Source organism: Cinclus cinclus, chromosome 4 (assembly GCF_963662255.1).
Source record: "Cinclus cinclus chromosome 4, bCinCin1.1, whole genome shotgun sequence".
In the NCBI taxonomy this organism is placed as follows: Eukaryota; Metazoa; Chordata; class Aves; order Passeriformes; family Cinclidae; genus Cinclus; species Cinclus cinclus.
The window spans coordinates 26,211,867-26,236,922 of NC_085049.1; the positions used below are offsets into that span (position 1 = coordinate 26,211,867).

The window sequence follows — 25,056 nt, forward strand, 5'->3', positions numbered from 1 at the left end:
AAAGACAGCTTGGCAGGCTATAATGTGTCTCCTACTGAATTTTGAATCTTTCTGATCCTTTGCATGACAAAAATACACAGCTGGACTGATTTTATTAGATGTGTATTGCAGCTGAGAAGCGAGAGGCCTGCACCTAACACAGCTCTGGGACTCCAAGGGGGACCTGTGGGCAGGTGTTTGACCTGTTGCCTCTCTGCCACCTACAAAAGTCAGCAGCATCTTTTCATGAGCTCGCCAGTCCATGCAAACCATCAGCTTCTCTTTGAACTTGGATCAAGTCCTTGCTTGATCCTCCACAATATTTTGGGAAAAAAAAGGCCCAGATTTTCCTGATCTGTAACTAAACCACACTGGGTTTCTCTCCTGGAAGAGATTATCACAGCATTTCTAGGAAGCCAAAACTGGGCACGTGTGAATGAGCGGAGCCTGTCGCTGGAGTCCTGTGACTCTGGGGCTCGTGGTGGCTGAGATGAGCTGGCACGTGGTGCAGGGTGGTTCCAGCTGAAGAGCCACATCTGCTCCGTGTGCTCCACAGCGTCGTGTGGCAGGGGATGCGGTGTCTGCCGCCTGTTCCTTCCCTGTCTCCAGCTGCTCCTGGCCATCCCTCTCTCCAGGCAGTGTAATGTCATGCTGGGGAGGAGAGAAGCAGGTGACACTGGGAGCCTCAGGAGAGCCAGGGAGTCTGGCATCCGAACAGATTCCTCTGGATGCTGCAGTGTGGTGCAGGATCAGTCCACAAAAATCTTCCCAGAGCAGCCGGAGGTCTCTGCCTTGTGTCCTGGAGGAGTGAGGGAGTGGCAGATGGAAAAAACAAAACTATCAAAATACATTTCACAATCCTGGCAGCAGTACTCAGCAGAGAGGAGCCACAATGATGGATTCTCAGATTACTCTCCCTGTGCAGCCTGGCTTTAGGAACTTTGGCGTTGTGAGGTTTGAAAGGGCTCCTGTTCCCTCCGCTGGTTCCTATGGCCTTGCATTTGGTATCTTCAGGTGCTTCAAGCAGGAGGAACTGTAATGAGTGCAGATACCAGAGCTTTCCAGGAAACATTCAGGTACAAGTACAGCACTGTTCACTTTAGCTGCCTTGAATTAAAGTTCTGTGCCTGTAGTGGCAGACAGATTTGCTGGCAAACATTTTGGAGGGAAAAAAAAAAAAAAGGCATAAATCCAGAAAGGCACTGTGCACAAACTAAGCTTAGTATAAATGAGTACACCTGTGCTTGACACCAGGCACGTGATGAATGCTCTGCTACATCCTAGCCAAAATAAATTTAAAATAAATATCGGCGTGTACTGGTGGAAGATGAATGCTGGTGTTGTAAGCAGGACCGCATGTGGCAGAAACAGGAGCCTCCCGCTCCGCGTGTCAGCTGGGGATATCCACAGGGAGGGTCACGTGCACTCCTCTCGAGCTCACCAGCAGAGCTGGTGAAAACAGGTTTTGATTTGAATGAGTTATGACCCATTGAAAATGGCATCATGTGTAACCACAGTAAATTCTCATAATGAGATCACGAGGCTCGAGAAGTGAGCGGAGAGCAAAGAGGCCTCGTTCCACCGGCGCCCACGGCTGCCAGCCCGGGGCTGCAAAATGCAACCCAGGGACACGCTCCTACTCCCTGGGCATCTTTGTTGATTTAGCGACAGAACCAGGGGTTGCACAGCCAGACAGAAAACTCAGTGGAAGTTTTGAGTTAAAAAGAAGAAAAAAAAGCTAAAATTCATACAGCTTTGCATTTAGTCTTATCCAGAGTAACAGAGGGGACTGGGCTAACACAAAGAGTGGACAAACATGAATGCTGTTAGTGCTGCCATGCTCACCCAGGCTTAGCTTGGTTGTTTCTAAATCATGCTGCTGTAGGAGGGGAGGGTTTGTTCATCAGGGCAGAGCACTACAGAGGTGAAAAGAAATCCTCCAGAAGCACAATTAAGCCTTGGTATATCCCAGGCTCACAGCTCTGCTCCTGGACCTGCTCAGGCACAGCTGCCCTGGCCTGCCCAGCTATAAATGCTGCAGAATCATCACTGCCTTCTCTATTTTCATAGGAAAAGTAGAGGCAAAGTCTAAGACAATGATCAGTTTGATGGGTTTAAAACTTTACCAGATACCTGGGCAATGTAAGTAGCAGAGCTCCTGCCTTCCAGGTGTCTTGTAGGTGGACTTTCGGAAAGAGCTCCTTTCCATTCCCCCCACCACAGTGCTGTTGGTGTGGGGCCATTCACAGCTCAGGGGACTGGAAGAAACACACTCATTCTGTTTCTCTTCTCAAGTTATCAAGTGCACATGGCCCAGTCACATCCTCTTGCTCCCCACAAGGCACAGGGCAGAGGTGTGTCCATGTAATGCACTGCTCACTGCAAGACCTGCTCTGTTCCCTCTGTCTCAGGGCAAAGCAGGTTGCTCTCCACATGGCTGCCACTCCTCCTGGTCTTGCACCCTTCTACCTCCTCCGTCTGTTAAGCTCTGCACACAGATATCTGTGCTCCTGAGCCACGGAGACAATTTGGGCTCGTGCGGAGAGGCAGCACCTTCCTGACTCATATCGTCTGTTTACAGTGTTTTTGTCATGGCTGAAGTCATAGCCTGAGTTCCATGGATAAAGAAACACCCAGCTCAGAGCTGTTCCATGCAGTGCAGGGTAGCCCTTGGCCGTGGGGTTGTGCTTGCATTTATCCAAGATACACGGTCTGAACAGCACATTGAAGCCTCATCTGTTCCCAGGACCCCACATTTCCTATTGTGAGCAGCTGGATCCACATCCCTCTGCTCTTCCAGTTGAAGTGCTTGAGGCTGGTTTGGAAGACACTTGTCTTGTTTGCCTGGTGTTGGCTTGCTGACATTGCTGCAAGGACAGCTGAAATAGATGGAGACCAGCCAAGCTGAAGAGGCAGAGGGGAAATGTGTCCCTGCATACACCTAAGAACAAAGCACAGGGAGCACTGAGGCTTTCCTGGTGTACCAGAGGAGTCTTCCCAGTGGGGGCATTTCTGCCTGACAGAGCCACAGGTGAATGTACCAACACTGCCCACACTGCAGTACAGGTGCAGCTGTGGGGAACCCAGATTTTCCAGTTGGGACCTTCTCTGTAGCTAAGGAGAACCAAGAAAAAACTGCCTGTTTTAAATACTTCCTGAATTTACTGCTTAAGCTTACTTGCTGTGTGTCATCCACTGAGCAGAAGTCCTGAGCCTTCATTCTCTAGTCTCATCTTAGTAGCCCTGCATAAACCCCTACAAACACGCCTTGTTTTTCTAATACCCGTGTAGGAGAAGAATTTGGACTGGTTCCCTCGGATGAGAGCCATGTCTCTGGTTAGCAATGAAGGCGACAGTGAGCAAAATGAAATCAGGAGCCTGCAGGAGAGGCTGGAGTCAACCATGAGCCTTGTAAAACAGCTTTCCAGTCAGCTGGCTGAGCTCAAGGAACAGGTAAGTGCCCTGTGTGGGTAGTGAAGTGAGCATGTGTTGGTGAAGGCACTGCCTTCCATCAAGTCACAGTCAGGACAGTGTTACAAGAGACTTTTGTCTCAGGAAGGTTTTATCTTTCCCTCCAGCAAGCTTTCTGGGTAGCTACACTGATAAAGGTTTGGAGTGAAATTGTACGCTGTTAGCAGCAGCAGAGATCAGGTAAGGAGAAAACTCTGAGGGGGAATTAGTCATTAAATGCTCCTGGTGAGTGTGCAAGGACAGAGGGGAAACTGCAGAAGGGATGAGGGACTGCATTACCCGGCAGTGAAAGCAATGTAGTGTCAGGAATTGCTGCATACTGATGGGAGCCTGGAGGAAAAAAAGCCTTCTGTGTCCAGCCCTCGGGTTTTTCCCCCACTGAGAACATCAACAGTGCCCTTGTGAAAACAATTTGCAGAGCCTGTTGCTTTGCTTGTGTCACCCTTGTGCTGGTGCCCCTCATGGGGCTCTGTCTGCTCTCCCGTGTGGAGCACAAATTGCTGGCCTCCTTTAAAGCCTCCCTTAAAGCCCTGCTCCTGCCCCCATCTCCTGCCTGGTGTGTTTGCCCTCCCTGCAGCATCAAAAGGCCAGCTCCATTTTTTGCTACAGGTGATGGTCACCTCTGCTTTGCTCATTACAATTTCAGAAAAACATCTGTGTGTTTTCTTTATGGGAAGCACTTCAGGAGCATCGACAGAGTTATCTAATTATTCCCCTTCAAATCCCTCCATAAAACTTCTCCCTGTGAAAAAGCCAACAAAGGTTTAGGCTGGATGTGCTGAGACCATTTCTCATTGTGCCTACCCACAACATCCTGGTGGGATTTTTTTCATCCCCCTCTGGCTGAATCTGTTCTCTCCTGGCTTAAATTTAAACTCTGTGTGGCTGGGGCCATCTTTTAGTTCTGTGATTCTACAGCACCAAGTGCAAATGCTGACCCTCTTTAGGGCTATGCAACACAATAGCAGCACAAATAATACTCTGTAAGACCTGCCGGGGGATAAGAATAATGTATAAATGAGAATAAAATGTCCATACTTTGCAGGAAACAGGTCTCCCACATCAAAGACATCCCTTACTTGTAATTTTCTATGCTGAAGAAAAGAATTCCACTCCCTGTTGTTTTGCTTGTATGTATCTTGCTCTGTGACTGCTAAATAATAGTAAAAAGAAAAGAAAAAATCTCAACTTGTCTCTCTCTCCCTTTCCACCTTAGATGACAGAACAAAGGAAGAATAAGCAGAGGCTGGGCTTTCTTGGATCAAACACACCCCATGTGAATCATCACATGCCACCACCCTGATACCACGGGGAGAAGCCGTGACTAGCCTTTCATCAGTATTCCTGCTTTATTATAGAATAAAAAACTGAGATTGAGAGGAGTGAACAGTGCCTATTGTTACAAAGTTAAAAACAACCAAGTGCCAAGATGTTAAGTGGTTTAGCTCTGGGAACAATTTGTAGCTGTTTTTCATGGTTGAGAGGGACCACAACCTAGAATGTGAGCGATACAAGGAGGCTCATTTGTATTCCCTGTCTGGCCCGGCTCGGCTCCACAGCTCTGGGGCTGGCTGGGACAGAGGCTGGGACAGAGGCTGGGACAACACTTGGCCACGTCCTGGAGCCCCTCTCTCCCGGAGCGGCGGGAGAACCGAGCTGAGCAGAAGAAGGAGAGGTGTTTATTGAGGCACACACGACAGCCTGGCTCAGAATCAATAGGTCGTCTCTGGCTCACTTGCCAAATAGCAACATTAGTCATATTTGCTTGGCATTTACTATTTTTTAATTACCGTAAATATGTCAGTCCATAAGCGTGATGTTGCTTCAAGTAACTTCTACTGGGAGGGAAAGGGGAGAAACCTCAAAAGGCTGGGGAAGGAAGGAAAGAAAAAAAAGGAAAAAAAAAAATAGAAAAAGAGTTGCAAAGAGAAACATTAACGCTTTTGAATTTTAGCTGTCACCATGCAATTTCTTATTTATAACATGGAGCACAATGGATCTACAGCTGTGGGAATGTTATGCACATAACACTGACAACATAACTGGAAGTGATTTCTTTCTCCTGGCTTCAGATGTTCTCGATTAATGTGGCTGTGAGGTTTCACATACTGAGGAGTTAAACTGTGTTTTAAATTCAAGTTCCAATGGAGGATTCAGGGGGAAAAAAAATGTACCTGTAGTTTGAAGCATGTATGGGATTTTATTTTTTAAAAAAAGCTCAGAAATGTCTTTCTGTACAGAGCTGTAATGGTGTCATTACCTACCATAAACTCATCCTCAGCAAGAGTTGACTTGAGTAAATAAACACCCTATTCTGCCAGCTTTTCTCTGAGCTAAAGATCATGGGTTGATGGTTCTGCCTGCCCTTCCTGCTTCCAGGGGTTTTCAGGGAAGCCTGCTGGGGAACAGGGAGGCAATATCAGAGAATCTCCTTCCAGCTCTCAGCCCTACAAGAAGCAGCAGCTAAGTCATCAGGCAGGTTTCTGCTCTAGCCTGCATTTCTTGGAATGGCTTGAAAGAAAATTAACAGGGTTTCCACAGAGCCCTAGGAAACTCTTTTGTCTTTTAGGAAGAAAACTGAGGGGCACAAATGGGAGTTGTGTTCTCAGCTCACTTTCATTTTCAGTGGGTTTTGGTTACCAGATGTCTGACATTTGAAAATGCACCTCTTGTTACATGGAGTCACTTTTAAAACCAAAATATTTTTGCAAATATTTGCCCCTGTCAAATTTTCATTTTGTTATAAAAGCCATTTTGATGGAAGGAAAAAATATTATTGGTGTGAATATTTTCCAGTTTCTTCCTGGAGAAATGCTATTGTCCTGGTTAAGACACTATTCAAACCAGCAGGCCTAGAGTAAAGGGAGAGGTATTTCACTCTCTTTGTCCCAAATTCAAACCAGTTCTTGAGTTTTTTGGGGTTTTTTTTTTGTTTGCTTTTTTTTGTTTGTTTGTTTGTTTTTTGGGTTTTTTTTGTTGTTTTTGTTGTTTTTGATGTGTGGCAGTGATGTGGCTGAGATAAAAGTAATATATTTTAGCAATATATTTATATCTTCTACCACTAAAACATCTCCCATTGGTTTCAATTGTGACCTTCAAAACTAGTGTAGAAGTCAGAGAATTGTTTATTTCACTGGAAGAAAATATCTTTCTATTTGCCTTAGTCCTGAGAGCAGCCTGGTTGTGAGAGGTGACGGCCAAAGGAGTTGCCCACAAACATAAAGTCAGCAGTAAGTTGGTAGAGACTCAGATCCTGTAGCTATATTAATTCAAATTAGTTCATACAGTTAATCAGATCTGCTCACAGCTTCTGTTGCAACAGCAATTTCCTCTTCCTCACACATGTGGTTCTAAAACACAAAGCGCAGTTCAATTACAAGATAAGTTAAACTCTTACTATTTATTGGGGGGTATGTGGTTGGCTAATACTGGAATTGGTTGGCACTTTTCTTGTTTACACTCAGAAAAAGCAGCTGCACCTCTGCACATCAGGGGAGGCTGCTGCTGCTGGAGCTGGAAGAACTGGAGGCTGGATGGGTTTGTGCCCCGAGCTCAGGGCTGCAGTTGGGTGCTGCTGGTGCTCCCTCTATCTCACACCCCAGACCACATCCCCTCGGGCTCAGGAAGGGATCCTCCTGCTCTCAGGGGTCTCCTGCTCTTCAGAAGGGAAAGTTACAGCATCAAAATCAGAGAACAGATGCTGGTTTGCCTTGGCCATGGTGCCTTTCTGCTGTTCATAGCTTCCCAGAGAGACCTCAGTAATCAGTAACAGTAGGTGATGCTACTTGCACAGACTGTAAATATATTTCACTGACAATTCTGACATCTTTACTGTTTCTGTCAAAACTTAGGTCCTGCCCTGCTCTCGTCTATGTGAGCAATCTGTACACTCACACATGGTAAGGCAAACAGGAGGCTCCTTGCATGGATAATGGTGGCAGGGCCTGGCCCCAAGACTTAAAGGTTGTGAAATATCCCCATGGATGAGTTTATAACAAAAATCATTGTTTTATACATATATTTATGTGTATATCTTTGTTTAATGCAGCTGGGGTCACCTCTTTCTAGGCAAGTATAATTTACCTTACATATTTATATTAAATGATTGCAAAGAAGTTAAAACATCTAAGAGCTTTTAATGCCTTAGAGAGATTAATAATTGCAAGCTCCTTGACAGTTAAAAATCTACTTAAGTAAATGTGTCCAATGCTGCTGAATGTAACTTTTAATAAACTGTGTCATTTCATATAGGTCTGTCTCATTCTTGGTGCTAAGGTTGAGGGGAAATGTGTGTTCTGGTTTGGGAAGAGCAGGCTGAGGGACCAGGCTGTGGGTGTGCACCCATTCCTTCAGCCCTGAATGGATGGAGGCTGAATGCAGCAAGGAAAGTAAGAATTGGTTTTATTTCAGGCATAGATTTCTCCCTCCAGGATGATGGATCCAGGAATGCACCTCTTCTGGAGCAGTTGGGTGTAGGATGTTAGGATGTGCTCGAGTGCTCTTTGTTTAGGCCAGGGGAGCCCTGGCTGAGGGTGGGCAAAGGCAGGGTTGAACCAAACAGCCTCAGGGTTTCTGCTGCCGTCTGATATATGTAATATATATATTTTTTTTTTAGTGTAACTCTTTCAGGTAGCTCATTGAAAGAGAGACCAAGGGCTTTCCCCACTCCTCTGAGTGAAAGAATTGAGAAATACAAGCTGTGTCTCTCAACTGAGACAACTTGGGCTGAGGATATCTGTGGTCTTGTGAAAAAAGGAAGAGCCCTCCCCACAAACTTGTGGCCAGCAAACTACACCATACAAGTCCTTTTTGTTCTTTTTTTCCCAGTTGTTTTTTTTTACAGGTGGTCAATATTAATGAGAAAAAGAATAAGGCCTCTTCTTAGGGAGAAAAAGCCTGCTAATTAATTAGTAAGAAAAATCCTATTAAATAGAGCATGCTGTTTCTCCTGTGAGCTTGTTCCACCAACTTACTGAGGTTTGGAGTAGAATTAACTTTCTTTTCTATTCTCTGGTATGATTTTAAGGCTAAATAGAAAGGAGCTTGTTTACTACTAGGTTTGTTAGATGGTTTTGCAAAAAGGATATCCTAAGAGAAAATGGGGTTTCATGCAGCAAGCTTTCAACCTAAGATTACAGTCATACTTTAAAAGCCCCCAAACCAGCATTAAGCTTCTAAGCCCACAAGGGAGCAGTTTCTCATGCAGGACTGAGAACCTAATGCCAAAGGTTTTCTTTTTCAAAATGTTTGCCCCCAAGGCACATTTTAATTCAAGAGGTGTTTCTGGGAGCAAACCTCTCCCTTGGCACTGGCTCTGGCCTGCAAGGGAATTCTGCTCCTCCCTTTCCACTGTCACTGTTGCTGCTGCTGTGACAAAAGCATCTGCAGGCAAGGATGTTTTCTTTGGAAAGCACGTGCTTTTTTTTTTGGGGGGGGGAGGGGGGGGAAGGCTGCCAAGTTGATTTTTGAGGGGGAAAAGCTGAGAGTTAAGGATGCTAACCTCTCCACTGCCCCGGGATGCCCCAGGAGCACAACTCCTGCTTGCAGATGCCTGTGCTGAACAGCCTGAATTTGCACCAAATCATTCAAAATTCCTCTAAAGGAACTCAGGCTGTGGGGGTTTTAAATGTGCAGTGGTGTATTGCTATCATAAGCTCACACTTGCCTGTTCTGTTTATATGCTGCACTTTTTCAGGCTGAAGCAGGAAGCTGCAAGGCAGAAGACAAGCAGCCTTTCTAACTTTGCTATTTCAATGTGTTTCTCTTGCTGCAAACAGCCAAGAATTAACTTTTTTTTTGTATTGGAAGTTTCATTCTTTATATCTGCACCTTTGTCTGCTGCCACTCAGATAAGGTGAGACCTGGGCATGTCCTGGACCATGTGGTTTACTAATAAACCAAAGGAATAAGATAAAATGCATAGGACCATGATGTTCTGGCAACTTAACAATTCTGTTTAAATGTTGTAGGTCATCAATATCCAATATCTGACTCCATGTAAGCAGGAGGTTTTCCTAGCAGCCCTTCTTGTGGAAAATTATTGCAGAGTCCTCATCCCCTGACGGAGCAGCCATGTGGCCTTTGCTAAGGCAATGCACACCCATGTGCAAGGCTGTGGGGGTCAACCCAGCCACTGCTTTGTGTGGGCCCTGTCACCATTCAGATTTCATCCAGATGGCAAGAGTAGTGTGGGGATCCAGTTACAGCCCAAAGGCTCCAATTGCCTTTGTAAGTTACTCCCTCTGGCCCCCAAAATCTGCAACATTTATAGGTTTTGTTCCCAAAAACACTGAGCTGCCCACAAAACCTGTGGGTTTTGGGCACATCCTCAGTGTTTCCTGTAATGGCCTTCAACTGGGATATGTCAATCTGAATTTCACAATCCTCTCCTAGGAGCACTTGCTCCCTCACCAAAGATATAAGGATATTTTTTCTTGCTTCTTCTTCCCTGCCCTGCCAGCATTACAGGATGAAACACCTGGGACCTGTGTAATCTCAGTCCCTGCTCTAGAGACCCATAGCTGTGTTCAGCAGAGCACAGGACAACCTTGAAACAAGGTTTAAAAAATTCCATTTTCAGTTGTGAGTCAGGGTATGATGATAGAAGTTGGCTCAGAGTTTGTATAATTTTTTTCAAGTCAACTTTTGCTGGTTTTGAGGTTGGTTCTGGCCCATTTGCTGCCCACTGGGGAGTTGCAATGGTGGCTTTGTCTGGCACCAAAGCTTCCACTCCAATTTGATAAAGCCAGCAGAATTCCTGATGCTTCCAAAAACCTCTCCCAGCCCTTCATTTTTCTGTTCTAGGAGCTGAGGGTGTTGGTGCTGCGTGTGACCACGTGTGGTTTGCACACATGCAGCCCAGTCTGAGGGTATTTGGGAACACTGGAACGGGAACAGGGACGGGTTGGCTGCGGCCTTAAACAAGCAAAGCTGGAGTGAGCACTGCCCTCCCATGTGAAATGCAAATCCTGCTGCCTGTGGAGGAGTCAGGAGGGGAGATTTTGTTCCCTGGAGCTGTCGTCGCTCTTCCTGTGCAGGTGTAAACATCTGTCCAGGTTCCTGGTTGTCAGCAGGGATGTGGGAAGATGCTAGCAGGGTATTGTGCACCTGGCCCCAGACTGTGAGAGCTGCAAAAGTGATGTGCTACAGTGCAGGGAAAGAAAGGGAAGGAAGTAAGTTTGAGGAAAAGTCTCAAGGGTACAAGAAAATGTCGTGAGGGATGTTGATTTTACTAGTGGGATTTGCTAAAAGTTTGCTTCTGAGTTACTGTGAAGAATTAGTATTACCAGAAGCTGGCTGTCCATGTCTTTTTCAGTCTTGAATGTCTTCTCAGAACAGAGGATTCACTGAAATCTCTATCGTTCAGGGTCCTCAGTCTATGAAATCTGGTGGGATTTTTTGCAAATTTGTCCACAGCACCTCACTTGGAATGAGTGCTCTCTTACATGGCTAGAACAAATATAAATAAATACAGAAATACAAACCGAGCTGGAAATTAACTGAGTACAAGCTGTCTTGCAAAATTGCCTGTGTTTCCTGGCTCTGATGGGATGGAAATACCACAAAACTCCCTTCTCTCATAGTAACGTGATACCTCTGCTTCCGGGCTCAGCGCAACACGGGAGGTGGAAGAGTGTTCACGAGAGGAAAAAGAAAAGCAAAAGCAAATTATAATCAAGCTCCTTTTTAACATGGCACTCTTAATTAGAGTGCTGGAAGTGGCCACTGTGATCATCTACTCAAGTGTCTTGTGTAGTGGGAGGCGTAGAGTTTTATCCATCTGCTCCTCTGTGGCATAGAGCTGGAAGAGGGAGCTAACCTGGCCTGGAAGTCTCCAGGGGAAGAAGACATGGGGTGTATCTGCCAGCTGGTTCTCATCTGACTCTTATTCAGCTCAAGTGCTGCATCCTGGCCAAGCAAACCTGGTTCCCCACAGGCCATGCTGGTTCCCATTTCTCCAGGAAAGGGAAATCCAGTCTAATGCAATCTCAGGATGCAAAGCTTGTTCTGCAGCACAGGAATTGTAATAATAGCCCACATGTCTCAGCACATGGCCTTGGCTGGTGGCTGGGGCATTTGGCCACCCAGCCTGTGGAGGCAGAGCCGTGCCCACCCCACTCCAGGTCATCACCTCCAAGGCAAGGAGCACTTTTGTGGAGTTGTCTCATGGGCTGAATGTGGTTCTTCTACACTCACACCAAATCTAGGCAGGTATGGTGCTGCCAGACCACCTCTTTTTTCCCTGCAGATGCCTTTTATTTTGCCCTGTTTTAGCTGTCAGATCTCCCTTCTCGATGGCCTTCCCTCAGCTGGAGGTTCACAGTCACAGTTTCTCCAGGCATGTGACAAGTTATCTTATGAGGTCCCTGTAATTTTGCCCATCCCGCCAAATATTTGGAGGCAGAAGTTATGTCAGCTAAGGTGGCAGGGAAGGAAACAAAACTGTCACTGCTGGGACAGTGTGATGTGGCTGTGATGTTGCTGTGGCAGATAATGCCCATGGTGTGAGCAGCCACATCCTAAGGAGAAGATGGCTGGGAATTTGGGGCACAGCTCCTCTCCCCGCTGCACCCTCCAGCACAGCACCTTCCTCAGAGTGGAACACGGACATCCAACCTGCCTTTGTCACTGCTCCTCCCTCAAAAGAGCACTGCCCATGTTCCAGGTGTCCCCTCCTGCCTTTGCCAGAAAATGTCCTATTAACATCATCTTCTGAGAACTGATGGAGACCACACATATCCTTTCAACCAGGCCAGAAAATAACCTTCAGCTAAGTCTGCCCGGGGCTGTTTTGGATCTGGTCACCTGCATTTAGAAATAGTCTCGGTATTTTTAAATGTTGCCTGAAGCCATCTGCTCCTCTCTTCATTTTATGTTTTAATTGTCATTTATAACATATTATATGAGCTATTCAAAATCCAGACAGACACTGGAGGGAAGCAAGCAAGTCCCAAGCTGAAATACACAGAAATCTCTGAAAGTCTTCCCTCAAAGGGCTTTCAAAGGGCTTGGAGCTGGGGCTCTCATCAAGGGAGCCCGAGTGGCTGCAGCTCTGTGAGATCCTGGCTCTGGGACACACCCCATGCATTCCAGGATTGCTGCCAGGGCCAGGGACTTGCTCTTGGCTGGAGGGCTCCTGGTGGCCGCTCTCACAGCCCGGGCACAAGGAGGTCAACTGATTTTCTCAGGTCACCAGTGCGTGAGCAAATGATTCATCCCAGATTTTCCTGGCTCCTAAACCTTTGCTCAGACCACAAGGCTGCTTAGTGACTTAGCAGGGCTCCGAGGAAGTCAGCTATAAATTGCAAACACGCTATGGCCAAATGACCAGCTGCAGTGTTTTCCACGTGCCACTTGTGAGTCTGGAGGGGCTGCCTGGTAGCTGGGGATTACTGCCAGGGTGAGGAATGCCAGTTGTTTGATGAACCAATGGCTTCAGACAAAAAAAAATTGCCTTGCCTCCTACTTCATGGCAAAATCTTTCCACCTCCTTCTATTCTGCCTGGCTCGGTGCAGGGCCCTGCGCTGTGACCCTGTAGGGAATTGCTGCTTGGAACTCGGACTGGATTGTACAGCCTGAGCTCAAACCACCCCAGGTGACAAAGCCACCACCCGAGTCCTGCAGCCTCAGCAGGGCAGGATGGCCAAAGGGCACCCTGATGCCCTCCAGGCTGAGTGACACCTCCCAGGAGCACAGATGTCCCAGGTCAGGCTCAAACACAGCTGTACACCAGTGTGCCAGCAGTGAGAGGATGGGCATGGATGAACCCACTCAGCCCTGTGGGATGGCCTAAACTCCAGCTAAGACCCTCAGCTTTTGAGAATGATGGCTAAATGAGCTAACCTGTGCTGGGAAATGTGCTGATGCTCTTCAGTGACATCTCAGCTTACTCTGGTGGCACCATGGTGCTGGCAACCATCTGAAATCCAGAAATATTTCCTTTTAGGAGATGCCTCTTGATTTCCTCTTGCTGGTTGTGCTAGACTCGCCCAGCAGCCAAAGACCAGTAAATGCAGATGGGTGAGAGGGCTGCAAATGCCCCAGGCCAGGCTGCTCTGGCTTCTGAACATCCTCACAGTATGGGGAGTTATTACCACATTACTCTATTTTAATAATAATATATTACACTTCAAATGTATGAAATAAAGCAGGGCACTGAACATCAAGTTGCCTGAATAAGGATTTTATGTTTGGGGTTTTTTTAGGAAATCCCTGGACACCAGTGGGCAAACTGAGCTAGTCAGATGCTACAAAGAGAAGACAAGAGAGGGGGCCCAGCTCCAGGCCCTCCTCTCATCCCTGCAAGGAGCAGTGCAGGACAGCTGGCACTAATTGGCACTTTCCTTGGCGGCAGATGAAGTGTGGAGGAGACAATGGGGCCTGGGCTGGTTCCTCGTGCCTGGAGGTGATCCCCAGCACTGAGACCAAAGCTCGCTGAGAGCACAGCGAGGAGAAGCTGCAGCTCCTGCTGCTGTCAGGGGACAAAAGCCCAAGTTTAGAAGTTGGGAGTGTCAGGATATGTACCCACCACCAGGGCACATCGAGGCAAGCCCACGGGCACACAAAGGGACAGCAGGGCCCGGAGCACACCGTGCTGCTGAGCACTGAGCAGCAGTGGCGTGGCAAAGCCCGTGGTCACCTTGGCTGGCCATGAGCAGCTGCTCAAGCCCATGACTCCCATCAGGTTTCCTGCAGGGTCCCACGCTGGGAACTCACAGCAGGAGGGGAAAGGGATTATGAAAAGCTCTGTGCAGCGGTGTTGTTACTTCATGCAGAGCTGGGGAGAAATGTAAAGCTGTGACACCTGGAACATGAACAGGCAGCTAGAAAGGACAGGCAAGAGCAGGAAACTTCATAACAGGACACCACTTGGAAAAGAGGGATAAAGGAAACATAACTTTTTCTTAAGAAATTAAATTATCATGTAACTTCTGGATTGTGTTATAACAGGGATTTTTGTGTGTATGAGCAGTAATTCCATCAGCACCACACGCTTTTTTTTGGTGAAAAGTATATTCATTATCTTATACATCTATTGGCAGCTCTGAGGCAGCATTTCCTCTTCAACTTCATGAACAAATTCATATTGGGGAGGGGGAGAAAACCATTCCCACTTTCCAAAAAGCTCTCCATGGTCAAAAGGGCCCTGAGCTTAAGCTGCACTAAGTCTCCCAGCCAGCTGCAGCAGCGTCCCATCAGTGTGAGATCTGAACCCGTGTTTAGGATTACCACCCAGGTTCTCCAAAACTAAAGATGCTTTTACAATTATTTCGTTAAATGCAAGCCAAGTAAATGATGCTCTCCTTGTTTGTCCCCTGGGGTGGGAACACACAGTTTAGGCTTTGGTGCTTTCCCTCGTCCCTCAGCGCAAACAGGAGAAGCAGCTGAAGGACTTGGAAGCTGCAAGGATGTGGTGGAGCTCTTGGGCAGTAACCAGAGCTGGGCTGAGGGAAAACAGCTGCAATCTGGACACCAGCAGTGTCCAGTGCTGTCCTCAGGGAGGGATGGGAGGGCTCTCCATCACCTCAGGAGTTCCTCAGCCCTGCCAGTGCTGGGATTTGTTCCCCTCCAGCATGCCCGGTGTGGGTGTGCAGCTCTGCTGCAGCTGGAGCAAACAGCCTGGTGGGGAAGGGGAGCTGGGGAAGGAGAGGAGCTCAGCCCAGCAGGATAACGAGCTCACAGAATGCAAATGCACGTTTGAGCTGGAGCTCCCACACAGCCACAGCCCAGACACTGACATGCAGAGTCTCAGAAACACCGAATAATTCGGGGTGGGAGGCAGCTTTAAAGGTCATCCAGCCCAACCTCCCTGCAATGAGCAGGGGCATCTTCAACCACATCAGGTTGCTCAGAGCCTCATCCAACCTGACCTTGGATGTGTCTGAGGGTGCGGCATCCACCGCCTCTTCGGGTAGCCTATTCCTGTGTAAAACACCCTCACTGTGACATACTTCTTCCTTAAATCTCATCTAAATTTACTCTATTTTAGTTTAAAACCATTACCCCTCGTCCTATTGCTACAGGTCCTGCTAAAAGTTTGTCCCTATCTTTCTTATTAAGCCCCCTTTAAATGCTGAAAAAGCAGCAATGAGGTCACCCCAAAGCCTTCTCCTGTCCAGGCTGAACAATCCCAATTCCCTCAGCCTTTCCTCCCAGCAGAGCTGCTCCATCCCTCTGATCCCTTGGTGTCCCTGCTCTGGGCTGGCTCCAGCAGCTCCCTGTCCTTCCTGTGCTGGGATCCCAGGGCTGGATGCAGCCCTGCAGGGGGGTCTCAGCAGAGAGGGGCAGAGGGGAAGAATCCCCCCTCCCCTGCTGCCCTGGGGCTCTGGGTGCAGCCCAGCACAGGGGGGTTTGGGGGAGAGTGCACACTCCTGGCCCATCCAACCCCAGAAGCTGATGTCCAGCTTGCACTGATTTTCTCAGGGCACATCTTTGCACCTCCCTTTGCAGGCTGAAGAAAGGATTTTTGGCTATTCCGTGATTGATGTGTGCCTCCAGGGTACAGCCCAGGACCAGCTCAGCAGCAGGATCTGACCTGGGCTACACTCAGCTTTACATTTCCACATTTCCACCCCTCTGTACTGATCTTGGCATCTCTGGGCATTTTCCTGTAAAAATCCTGTCTGTGCTGTTGACTTAGACAATAGTAATTGAGCTTCAAACTTAATTACAGTATGGGAACAAGCTGTCACTTGATTGAAGACACTTCTTGATTATTTATTGAAATTAATAATCTTACCTGCCTTTGCAACTTGACATGAAGGGACTAGACATTGGGGTATCTTTTATGGCTGTGTTTATATCCTTCCTGTCAGGTACAGCACTTCAATAAAATACCAAACTCTGGCTTCCAAAATGCTCCCAGAGATTCTCCTTTCTCTAAACTTCCATTAGTGGTTGTTTAGAGAAAGAAGAGACCAGAGAGGGATTCTCTCTGATCCCTCGCTTCAAGTCCTTCCTGACTCCCACCCAACTGATCCTGCTGCCAGGCTGTGCTCTCTTCCACTGAGACCAGGGGATGCTGGGCAGTCAGGATTTGCTGTGGCTGCAGTCACACCCTGGGCAGGAAACATCTCGAATTAAAGGACTGATAGGATGATGCAGGGGATAAAACCATGGCTTTTACAGGGATATTTGGGGCTTCCAAACAGGCATTGTGTCCACAAGCTTGTCCTGGGAAGCTGAAGTGGCTGAAGAGGCTCTGAGGCTGGGCCTGTTGTTAAGAGAACTCATTTGCTTCTCCAAAAAGTACTGAGCAGCATCATTTATTGCAGAGCTCTTTGCCTGGGATTCCTCTGTGGGACCATATCACCTCTAAGAAGAGACTCATTCCCTTCAGCCTTTATAGTTGCCCTCTGTAATGACCAATGTCTTGGGCATTTGGTTTTAGAACAATAGTTTTTAAAGAGCAATTCTTCACTGCTGTGACTTGATGTCTGCCTCTGACTTCACAATCTGAAATCCATCCTTTGCCAGCTGTTCCAAGCCCAAAAAAATGCATCATACAGAAAGTTGAGCTCCAGGTTCAAAACACAAAACTGGTTCTCATGTGCCAGGATGTTGAGCTGCCTGAGACCACCTCAGACTTCAGAAAACTTGAACTTCTGGCAAAATTCAAAATCAATGCCCATTTATATTTTGCTGGAGTTGTTTCCTACCAGAAATCCTGGGTTTATGTACAGAGACATACATTTTAAGGCTGATGCTTATTTTATAATCCCAACCTAGTGATTTTTTTTGTACGCACTTATTTATGGGTGAATCACACACCTTGGTTGATGCACTCACATCGCTTTCCTCACAGATGTATCAGCTGCAGGTGTGTCAGAGAGAGAAAAACATTCTCTTCTGATACCTGAGCCTGAAGCACAGGTTTGAGTTCTTTGAGTTCTCCTGCTTATGTTTCAGTGAATTCCGCTCTCAAAATAGAAACTTGGGAGTCCTGGTTCCTGACTGCCAGGTTACAATGTGCAAAAAAGTTACAAGAGTGGGATGCACACCCTGGGGGTGCCTCAGTGACCCTCACCCCGCTCCTGTCCACCAAGCCAAGGGGGTGTGTGAGCAAAACTGTATCCACCCAGGGTTCTGCCATCTCCTCTTCCTACAAACTCAAACATGACCTCAGGTACCAGCTTTCCTTCTGCTGTCCTCTTTGTTACTCCCTTTTGGGTCTGGGTGAGTGTTCAAAGAACATCCTCTCTTGTCCTTCCAAGGGGCTAAACATTTTTAAGCTTTATGCAGGCAAAGTTTTTATGTCACATTCATGACCTGAGGCAAACAGACATGTCTTATGAAGAAGGACCAGGATGGTTTCTGTCCCATTAAGGGAATTTATGAGAAACTCGGCACAGTTTTAGGAAAAAAAAAAAAGTGTTGGCTTAGATGATGGACGTCTGTTAAATATTAATCTTTTCTGGGTATATCACATGCTTTCTTAAAGAAAGCCTAAATTATTCAGGAGTATTTGCAGGCTGAGATATGGCAAATTTACAGGGAGTACAAATCAGACTTTTGCATCTTAATATGAAAGGAAAGTATGTCCCAAATTTAGCTTCTTAATACTTTATTGGCCATCTCCTGCTAAGTAAAATAATTAAGCTGCTCATTAAGATACACCATATATCATGCCGGAACAATGGCCACTTTAATCCTTATACACATCATTGGCAAAATAACTGCAAGATGCCACAAATCCATATTTTAGGTTATTCTTTTTATGCATTTGCAGTTGTACGGGATGGAGCGACAGGAACGTCACCGGTGACAAACAGCAGCCTCTGCCCAGGGAGGTGACAACCTGTGAGGGCTGGGGAGGTTAGTGGCCACCAGGGCTGCCATGGGGGGCTGTCCCCCACTTTGTCCCCCTCTGTCCAGGACAGTGATGTCGCTGTCACCCTCCTGGCTGTGCTGGCCCCTGTCCCCACTGCAGGGAAGCGCCAGCCTTATTTATGTAACAGCTGCTGTTTTTAGGTGCTGTCACTCACACATTCGCTGGAAAACATGGTACTTGAAGAGCTGCTACGTTAGTACAGCATATGCCGGAGGCAAAACTATATATATATTTTAAAAAAAAAGAAAAATCCTTGTACAAAAAGAATTAGAGCAGGATTATGGCAGCATGTCAGCCTCCCAGTCAGTGCAGTGTCTCACCAGGGCCACATTTTGGAAATGCTGTTCTGCCAGGGTTTAAAGCCTTTGTGGATGGAATTGATTTTTATTTCTCTGGTCAGGATCACAAGAGATGCTCTTAGGTGATCCAAATTCCTGCTTTTGTTACCAGCTTCAGGCCAGTGCCAGTGATCTCCTGTGGAGGAAGGAGCTGGGACTCAGCAGTCAGGCAAAAGCAGCCCCTGTCAGGCTGGGGCTGAGGGCACCCTGCCTTCCTCTGCTGCCCTCCACCTACCTCAGGGTCACAGGTTTCTCCCCATGTCCAGTGCAGGGGGAAAATACTCTCAGGTGTACATGCACAGGTTTTAAATGCATGTGATGCATTCTGACTGAAATCCAGCAGTGCTGGTTCTGAATGGAAACATCCAGAATGATTTCCATCAAAAGTCCTGTTCATGCAGTTGTAAACTGTGATGCAAAACAAGAGCTGCTGCCGAAAATGTCCCCTCAGACCAGGGCAGTGTGTGACCTCCATGGATCTGAAGTCTTTCAAGTGATGATGGCTTATCATCAGAGCTTATCCTTCAGATTCCTATTGCTTGCTCTCAAAAGTAGATCTCTGCTGTAATTTAAGGTTGTTTTAAAGCAGCTACATGGATTTTCCTCTGTCCCCCAGTTTGTAGAGGTGAATGTGTGTAGGCAACCTGTTCTTCCTGGATGACTGAAAACCTCTCTGCTGGCTCCAGGGGACTTTGTGTTTGGATTTCCCAGTAAACTGTCCCAGCCAGCATCTCATGTTCCCCCCCATTTTTTTGCATCACACACACATTGAATACACACCCATAAGCAGCTGAGTGTGAAAGAAGGGAGAAACCTTCTTAAAGAAATTAAAGAAATCAATTGAATAGAGTAGAATAGAGGAGAACAGAATATTTCACTTGAAAGGAAACTACGATGATCATCCAGTCCAACAGCCTGAGCACTTCAGGGCTGACGGAAGGCTAAGGGGTGTTGTAAAGGGCATTGTCCAGATGCCTCTCAAACACACCCAGAGCATTGACCACCCCTTTAGGAAGTCTGCTCCAGTGTTTCTCCACCCTCTTAGTAAATAAATGCTTCCTAATACCCAGTGTAAACTTCTCCTGCACAACTTTGAACCATTCCCATGCATCCTGTCCCTGGATACCAGGGAGAAGTAATAATCAAACCCTCTTGCAGGGGAGAAGATGACAGATGGATGCTTGGTGGTCTCCTGTGTACCTGGGTGATGGCCACATCTTCTCTCAGCTCTGCCAGCAGCAGGTCTCTGTGGGCACAGATGTGGGAGGAGAAGGGAAAGGGTGTGATGGATGGTACAAAATATCAAGGATATGCCATGTGTCCTGCTTCCTGCCTGGGCCAGAGGAGCCAGGAGGGAATCCACCTAATGGAACACTTCACCTATTGCGTGGAGCAACCAAGAAGGCATCACCTTGTCCCCACAGCTCTCCTGCATCCCTCAGTCCCTCCCCAGAGTGTCTGGTCAGGCTGGTGTAAATCAGAACCTCCCCCCTGAAGCCAGTGCAGTGACCTGCAGCAGCTGGGAAGGAATTTGAGGCGGCTTGCAGCTCACCCAGCTGTGTTTGATTTACATCTGGAGCCACTTGGAAGCTCACGTCAGAGGAAGGAAGGGGCAGAAGCGGAGCAGGAGGGATGGCTTGGAAAATGCCCTCTGCTGGAAAGAGCCAAGCCCCACGGGAGGCAAACGGCTGGGAGAGGAGTCAGGCACTGATTTGCTCCCTCTTCCCCTTGCCCTGACGATGCCAGGCTTCCTGCAACTACTGATTATGATGATTACAGTGTTTCTGGTGTGTGTATGTGTTTGTGCACACGTGTGCAGTGGTTTCTTGCTAAACCCCTCTCGGTTGGACACTGCCAGATGGTACAAAAGCTTACCGGAATTTCATTTTCAAATAAACCACAGACTTGGATGAGCTAATGTTGTTCCACATAGAAAGCCACAAAATTCAACAGAGTGATGTTGTTTCAAGACGAGGACATGTCAAGTGAGGGAACCATCCGGTCGGCTCTGAAAGAGCTACACACTCCCCCTCATGATTTTGGAGGCTGTTTATGTACAGATGCCGGGCATGTGGCACTGCAGCTCAGGTTAAAGCTCTCCCCACAGCTGATGCCTGTGGAGCAGAGCCTTGGCAGAAGTGGTGCAGCAACCACATCTGCTCACAAGCCTTCCTGTTTTGTTTTAACTGCTCCTGGAAGGCTGGTGCCCCCCAGCATCTCCTTCTCTACCAGGACAGATACACCAGCACTGTTGGGAGATGTGGCTCCAGGTAGATACCCTCACTGCCGCCAGGTGACCTCCTGTGATCCTCAGCTCCAGGCCCAGAGGCTTGGGGGTGTCCTGGCAACCAGCTGTCCATTTGATGTGCAGCTCTGTACTGTGACAGCTTTGCCAGGAGCAGTGGCTCTGGCTGGGACGAGGACAAGCGACTTGGACACCAAGGGATAAAGCAGCGAAGTAACTTCAACACTCTAGCGGTTCCTACATCCAAAAGCACATCTCCAGAGGTCTTCTCTCCCTCCTATACCTCCAGGATGAGAGTCACAAATCTGGCAGCAACAGAGGCTGAGCAGGGCAAGGATTCAAGTCAGCCACAGGAAGAGATCCCTGCTCAAAGACCCACCTCACCACTGCCCCAGGCTGGCTGGCAGAGGCCAGGTACATAGTTACTGGGCATTTAGTCCCAGACAGCCTAATGCTGGCATCCATAGTGCTGTGATTTAATAACAAATTGGCAAAAGCCTTCCCTTCCCAGCAAGAGCCACCTCCAGCCTGTGGCCAGCGAATTAGGTCTTGGCCTGATTTGAGGATGTGTGGCTGGGGAAAGCGAGCCTGGTGCTGGGAGCCAGCAGCCACAGCACAGCCTCCCACGGGATTCTGGCACAGGGCAAGCCTGCAAAAGGGCTTCAGTGTTGTGACAGTGAGAGTTTGCAGCTCCCAAGCTGGAGGACCAAAAGCACAGTGCTCAGAGGGAGCAGGTCTCCAGCTTGGGAGAGGCAAATGGAGTCACCAGCAGTGCTCTGATGAGACTCACCAGTGCTGGTGTCATTTTCCCACGTCCCAGCACTTCAAGAATCACCTACAGCCACTTTTGTCACAAATAAGATTTAGTTTCAATTTTAAAATGCATTTACTATTGATGCCCTGCTGTGGAGGGCTGAGCAAGCACCAGCTCAACCTGATGGATGCTGCACTGCTCTGCCTTGGGCTGAGGGTCTCTGGTTGCTTTTCATGCCTATTTTCAGCTGTTGCCATGCTGCCTATTTATTTCAGCCTGTTGTTTCCAGGGATGTGGCCTTCTTGTTCCTGAGGAAGCATCCAAACCTCAGCACAGAGAGCAGAGACATACAGTAAAGGCATTTTTTTCTTCTTAAACTCACAAGCCTGCAGGATGGATTTTGTTTCAATTGCATCTTCATAAATAACTTTCTATTTCACACTCACCTGTTCATTTTGTCCTAGTTAGAATCAATATCACTGATAATTGTTTGTCAGAGCATTTATACATCACTGGAAGGTAACTAACAGGGGAAAGTATTTTTATTTATCTATATTTTTTCAGACCACTTTCAGTGAATTAACCAACGAAAGATGGCAGATTGATGTAGACTAGGTCCTAATTTTTACCCACAAATAAATGCATTCTCAGAAGGAGAAGCAATCAGAGCCTTCCTGGTAGCTTTGACAGTCCCAGCAGGAGGGTCATCCCATGGAGATGTGACCTTTATTCCTAAAACATCCTCCCTGGTGGACATCCGTGTTGCATCCCTGGCTGCCCTCAACTCCTACTTGTGCCTCCCCCACCAGTCCTGCTCTCACAACTTGCCTCCCCAAGGACGTTCTTCTTCTCCCCTCATCCTCCACCCAGCATGAGTACTTTCATGGCTGAGCTTCTTAGTTGACCCCTAATCTATGTTTGGAAAGTTTTCTTTGTCAGCCAAAGCAACTTTGGCTGGACCTGCTGCTAAAATGATGAGTGAATATCTCAGGTCAAACTGCCCATTTTGTGGTGAGCTGTCCTGTATCTCCTTTTATTTCTTCCACCTTCCTGTTGCACTGGTGTAAAACAACCTTGTGAACTCCTTCTTAGTTAGAAACAGCCAATTTATTCGTCTTTTGTACAGCACCAAGTGTTCTGGAGCCACCATCCACTGTGGCACGTAGTTTTTTACAGCACATGAGCTGCAGACACCTCAAATATTAACACAAACAAACCCCTGGATAAATCCTTTTGCTAAAGCTTCTCCAAACAGTTCCATGCAGTTGCCCAAGGGAGAGAATGAGCCAAGATGCCCAGCTTGCTTTGGAGGCTGAAGAGCAGCAGCTGACGTTCAGCACCACACAGCAGCCTTCCCCTGCTCACCTGGAGGGCAGGGCGGTGCTGGTGGCCCTGTCCTGAGACCCTGGAGCAGGAGGCTGGCCTCCATTTGCCCTGTGCTTGGTTCTCTGCGTGGCCCTGGTGACAGACGGGGGTGATAAACCAGCTGCAGGTCACTCGTGTCCTCTGTCATTCCTCGTGGGGAGCACAGCCTTGCGCAAAGCAAGTGGTTGCACGATGCTCAGCGGCAAATAAATCCTAAGAAATTCATCTACGAAGAATTTCTCCCTCTCCCTTCTTTGCAGAGTTACCGGGACCCTGTCCAACAAAATAACAACATTTTTGAAAGCTGAGGCAGTAATTTACAGTGGTGTAAATCAGAAATGCTGCCCCAAGCCCAGCGGGTTTGCCCCACATGATTCACACGCTTGTTTACAAACATGAAAACCACGGTCCCCGGCCAAAAGGTTTGCAGCTTGGGGAGGGAAAAGGCTGGGAGCAGGAGCACAGAGATCCATGGCTCTCTGGGACCATGCTGGAGGTCAGTAGCAGAGCTGGGTTTGTGCTCTGCTGTTAGCACACATGGAATTGTGCTGCCAGCTTCCAAATGACCGAAAGGACAGCTGATGGGACCAAGCTGTGACAGACTGCTCGGGGTCCGGATCCCAGCAGGGGCATTTGCCAAGTCTGAGACTTTGGTCCATGATGGGAAAATCATTACCCCTCTTTCCTCTCTCTCTCCAAGTGTTTTGAGGCTGGTTTTCCCAGAAGAGCTTTGTCTCCTGTGATGCTCAGAGCCACACAGGCCAATTACTCTGTATGTGGAAGGGAATAGTCACCATGGAAATGAGTAGCTATCAGCTACAGAAGTGGATCTTCTAATCCCACAGGATGAACTTCAGGTTCAATCCCAGAGAAGGTGGTCCTCCCATCAGCATCTGGTGACACTGCTGAGTGCCAGCATCTCCCAAAAACTGTGCTGCTGGGGAGGGCACAGCAAGGGCATTTTGGATGGAAGCTGTGGGATACCTTAGAGAAGAAGAGGAGGAAGAACAACATTTCTAATTTTCCCCCCCTTTTCTTGTACATTTTTTTCTTTTTTACTTGCCCTAGTTTGCTGCAATTATCACAGCACACGTGGCCCACTAAATAAGGGAAAATCCCACCAATTTCAAGCAGAAATGCTGGAAGATTGGAGCATCCTGCTCCTTGCAGATGACACAACCACGCTCAGGCTTTCACTGGAACAGAAGGTGGGTTTGGGTGATGCCTGCAGAGGCAGGGGGTGACATTTGGAGGAGGGCTGGATTCCATATGCTGGGGTGTAAGTCTTGTGGTTGTGCTGCCACAGCTTGCCCAGAGGAGCCTGGGATGTGGGATGCACTGTACTGCTGCCAGAGCCAGTGTGCCCAGAAGCCACACATTCCCTCTTCTTGCACAATGTCTTGGAGGGGGGGGGGGGGGGGGGGGGTGTTGCTTGAACTCCTTGGCCCTTAGGGTGCTGCTCTGCACAAGCACTCGTTCCCTTGTGCTTGAGGGAGGTGCCCCCAGCATCGTGGCACCCCAGAGATGAGGAATGGCTACTCCCAAGTACCAAACACACAGAAGTTCACTCCAGTCACCCAGAGGGTGATCCCATGATTAAAGACAGGAGGGGCTGATTCACTGCTCTCAGCACCCAGCACAGTGTGGGTGGTTTGGTTTGTTTCTTAACTCCCTTTTGGGACACTGCCAGTGAGGACATCCCCAGATGATCAAGGTGCAGCTGACGGTGACAGGGCTTGCAGGAGGATGATAGCTCATGAGAAGGTGAGCAGAGGCTCTCCAGCCAGCCAGGAAGCCCAGGTGCACGGGGAACTGCTGGGATGCAGCCCTGGCATAGTGCATAGGGAAAACCTCTGCCAGCTGTCCCCATCACCTTCCATGGCCTTTAGCTGTCCCTGATCAAAATAGCCACTCACCCCTGTGCTGTGCCTGCAGCAGGCAGCTGGGCACTGGCACTTTCTTTTTCAGCTGATTGCGTGGCATCTATTTTAGCAAGTAGCTGCTCTCTAGAGGTTTTGCTGATGGAAACACCTGCCCACTGCTGTGCTTGCCCCAGCCAGCCCCCAGGCTCTG

At 48.0% G+C, this 25,056-nt stretch overlaps 1 protein-coding gene across 3 annotated transcripts in view; it reads left to right on the top strand.

Annotated features, from left to right (window-relative positions):
• ITPR2 (inositol 1,4,5-trisphosphate receptor type 2) overlaps positions 1-7,663 on the top strand; it is a 248,277-nt gene extending 240,614 nt beyond the window's left edge. For all 3 annotated transcript variants that reach the window (XM_062491836.1, XM_062491838.1, XM_062491837.1), the window contains 2 exons: positions 3,271-3,432; positions 4,667-7,663. In XM_062491836.1, coding sequence (XP_062347820.1) covers positions 3,271-3,432; positions 4,667-4,753 — 249 coding nt within the window. In that variant the 3' untranslated portion in view covers positions 4,754-7,663. The remainder of the gene's footprint in view (positions 1-3,270; positions 3,433-4,666) is intronic.
• The last annotated feature ends 17,393 nt before the right edge of the window (positions 7,664-25,056 follow it).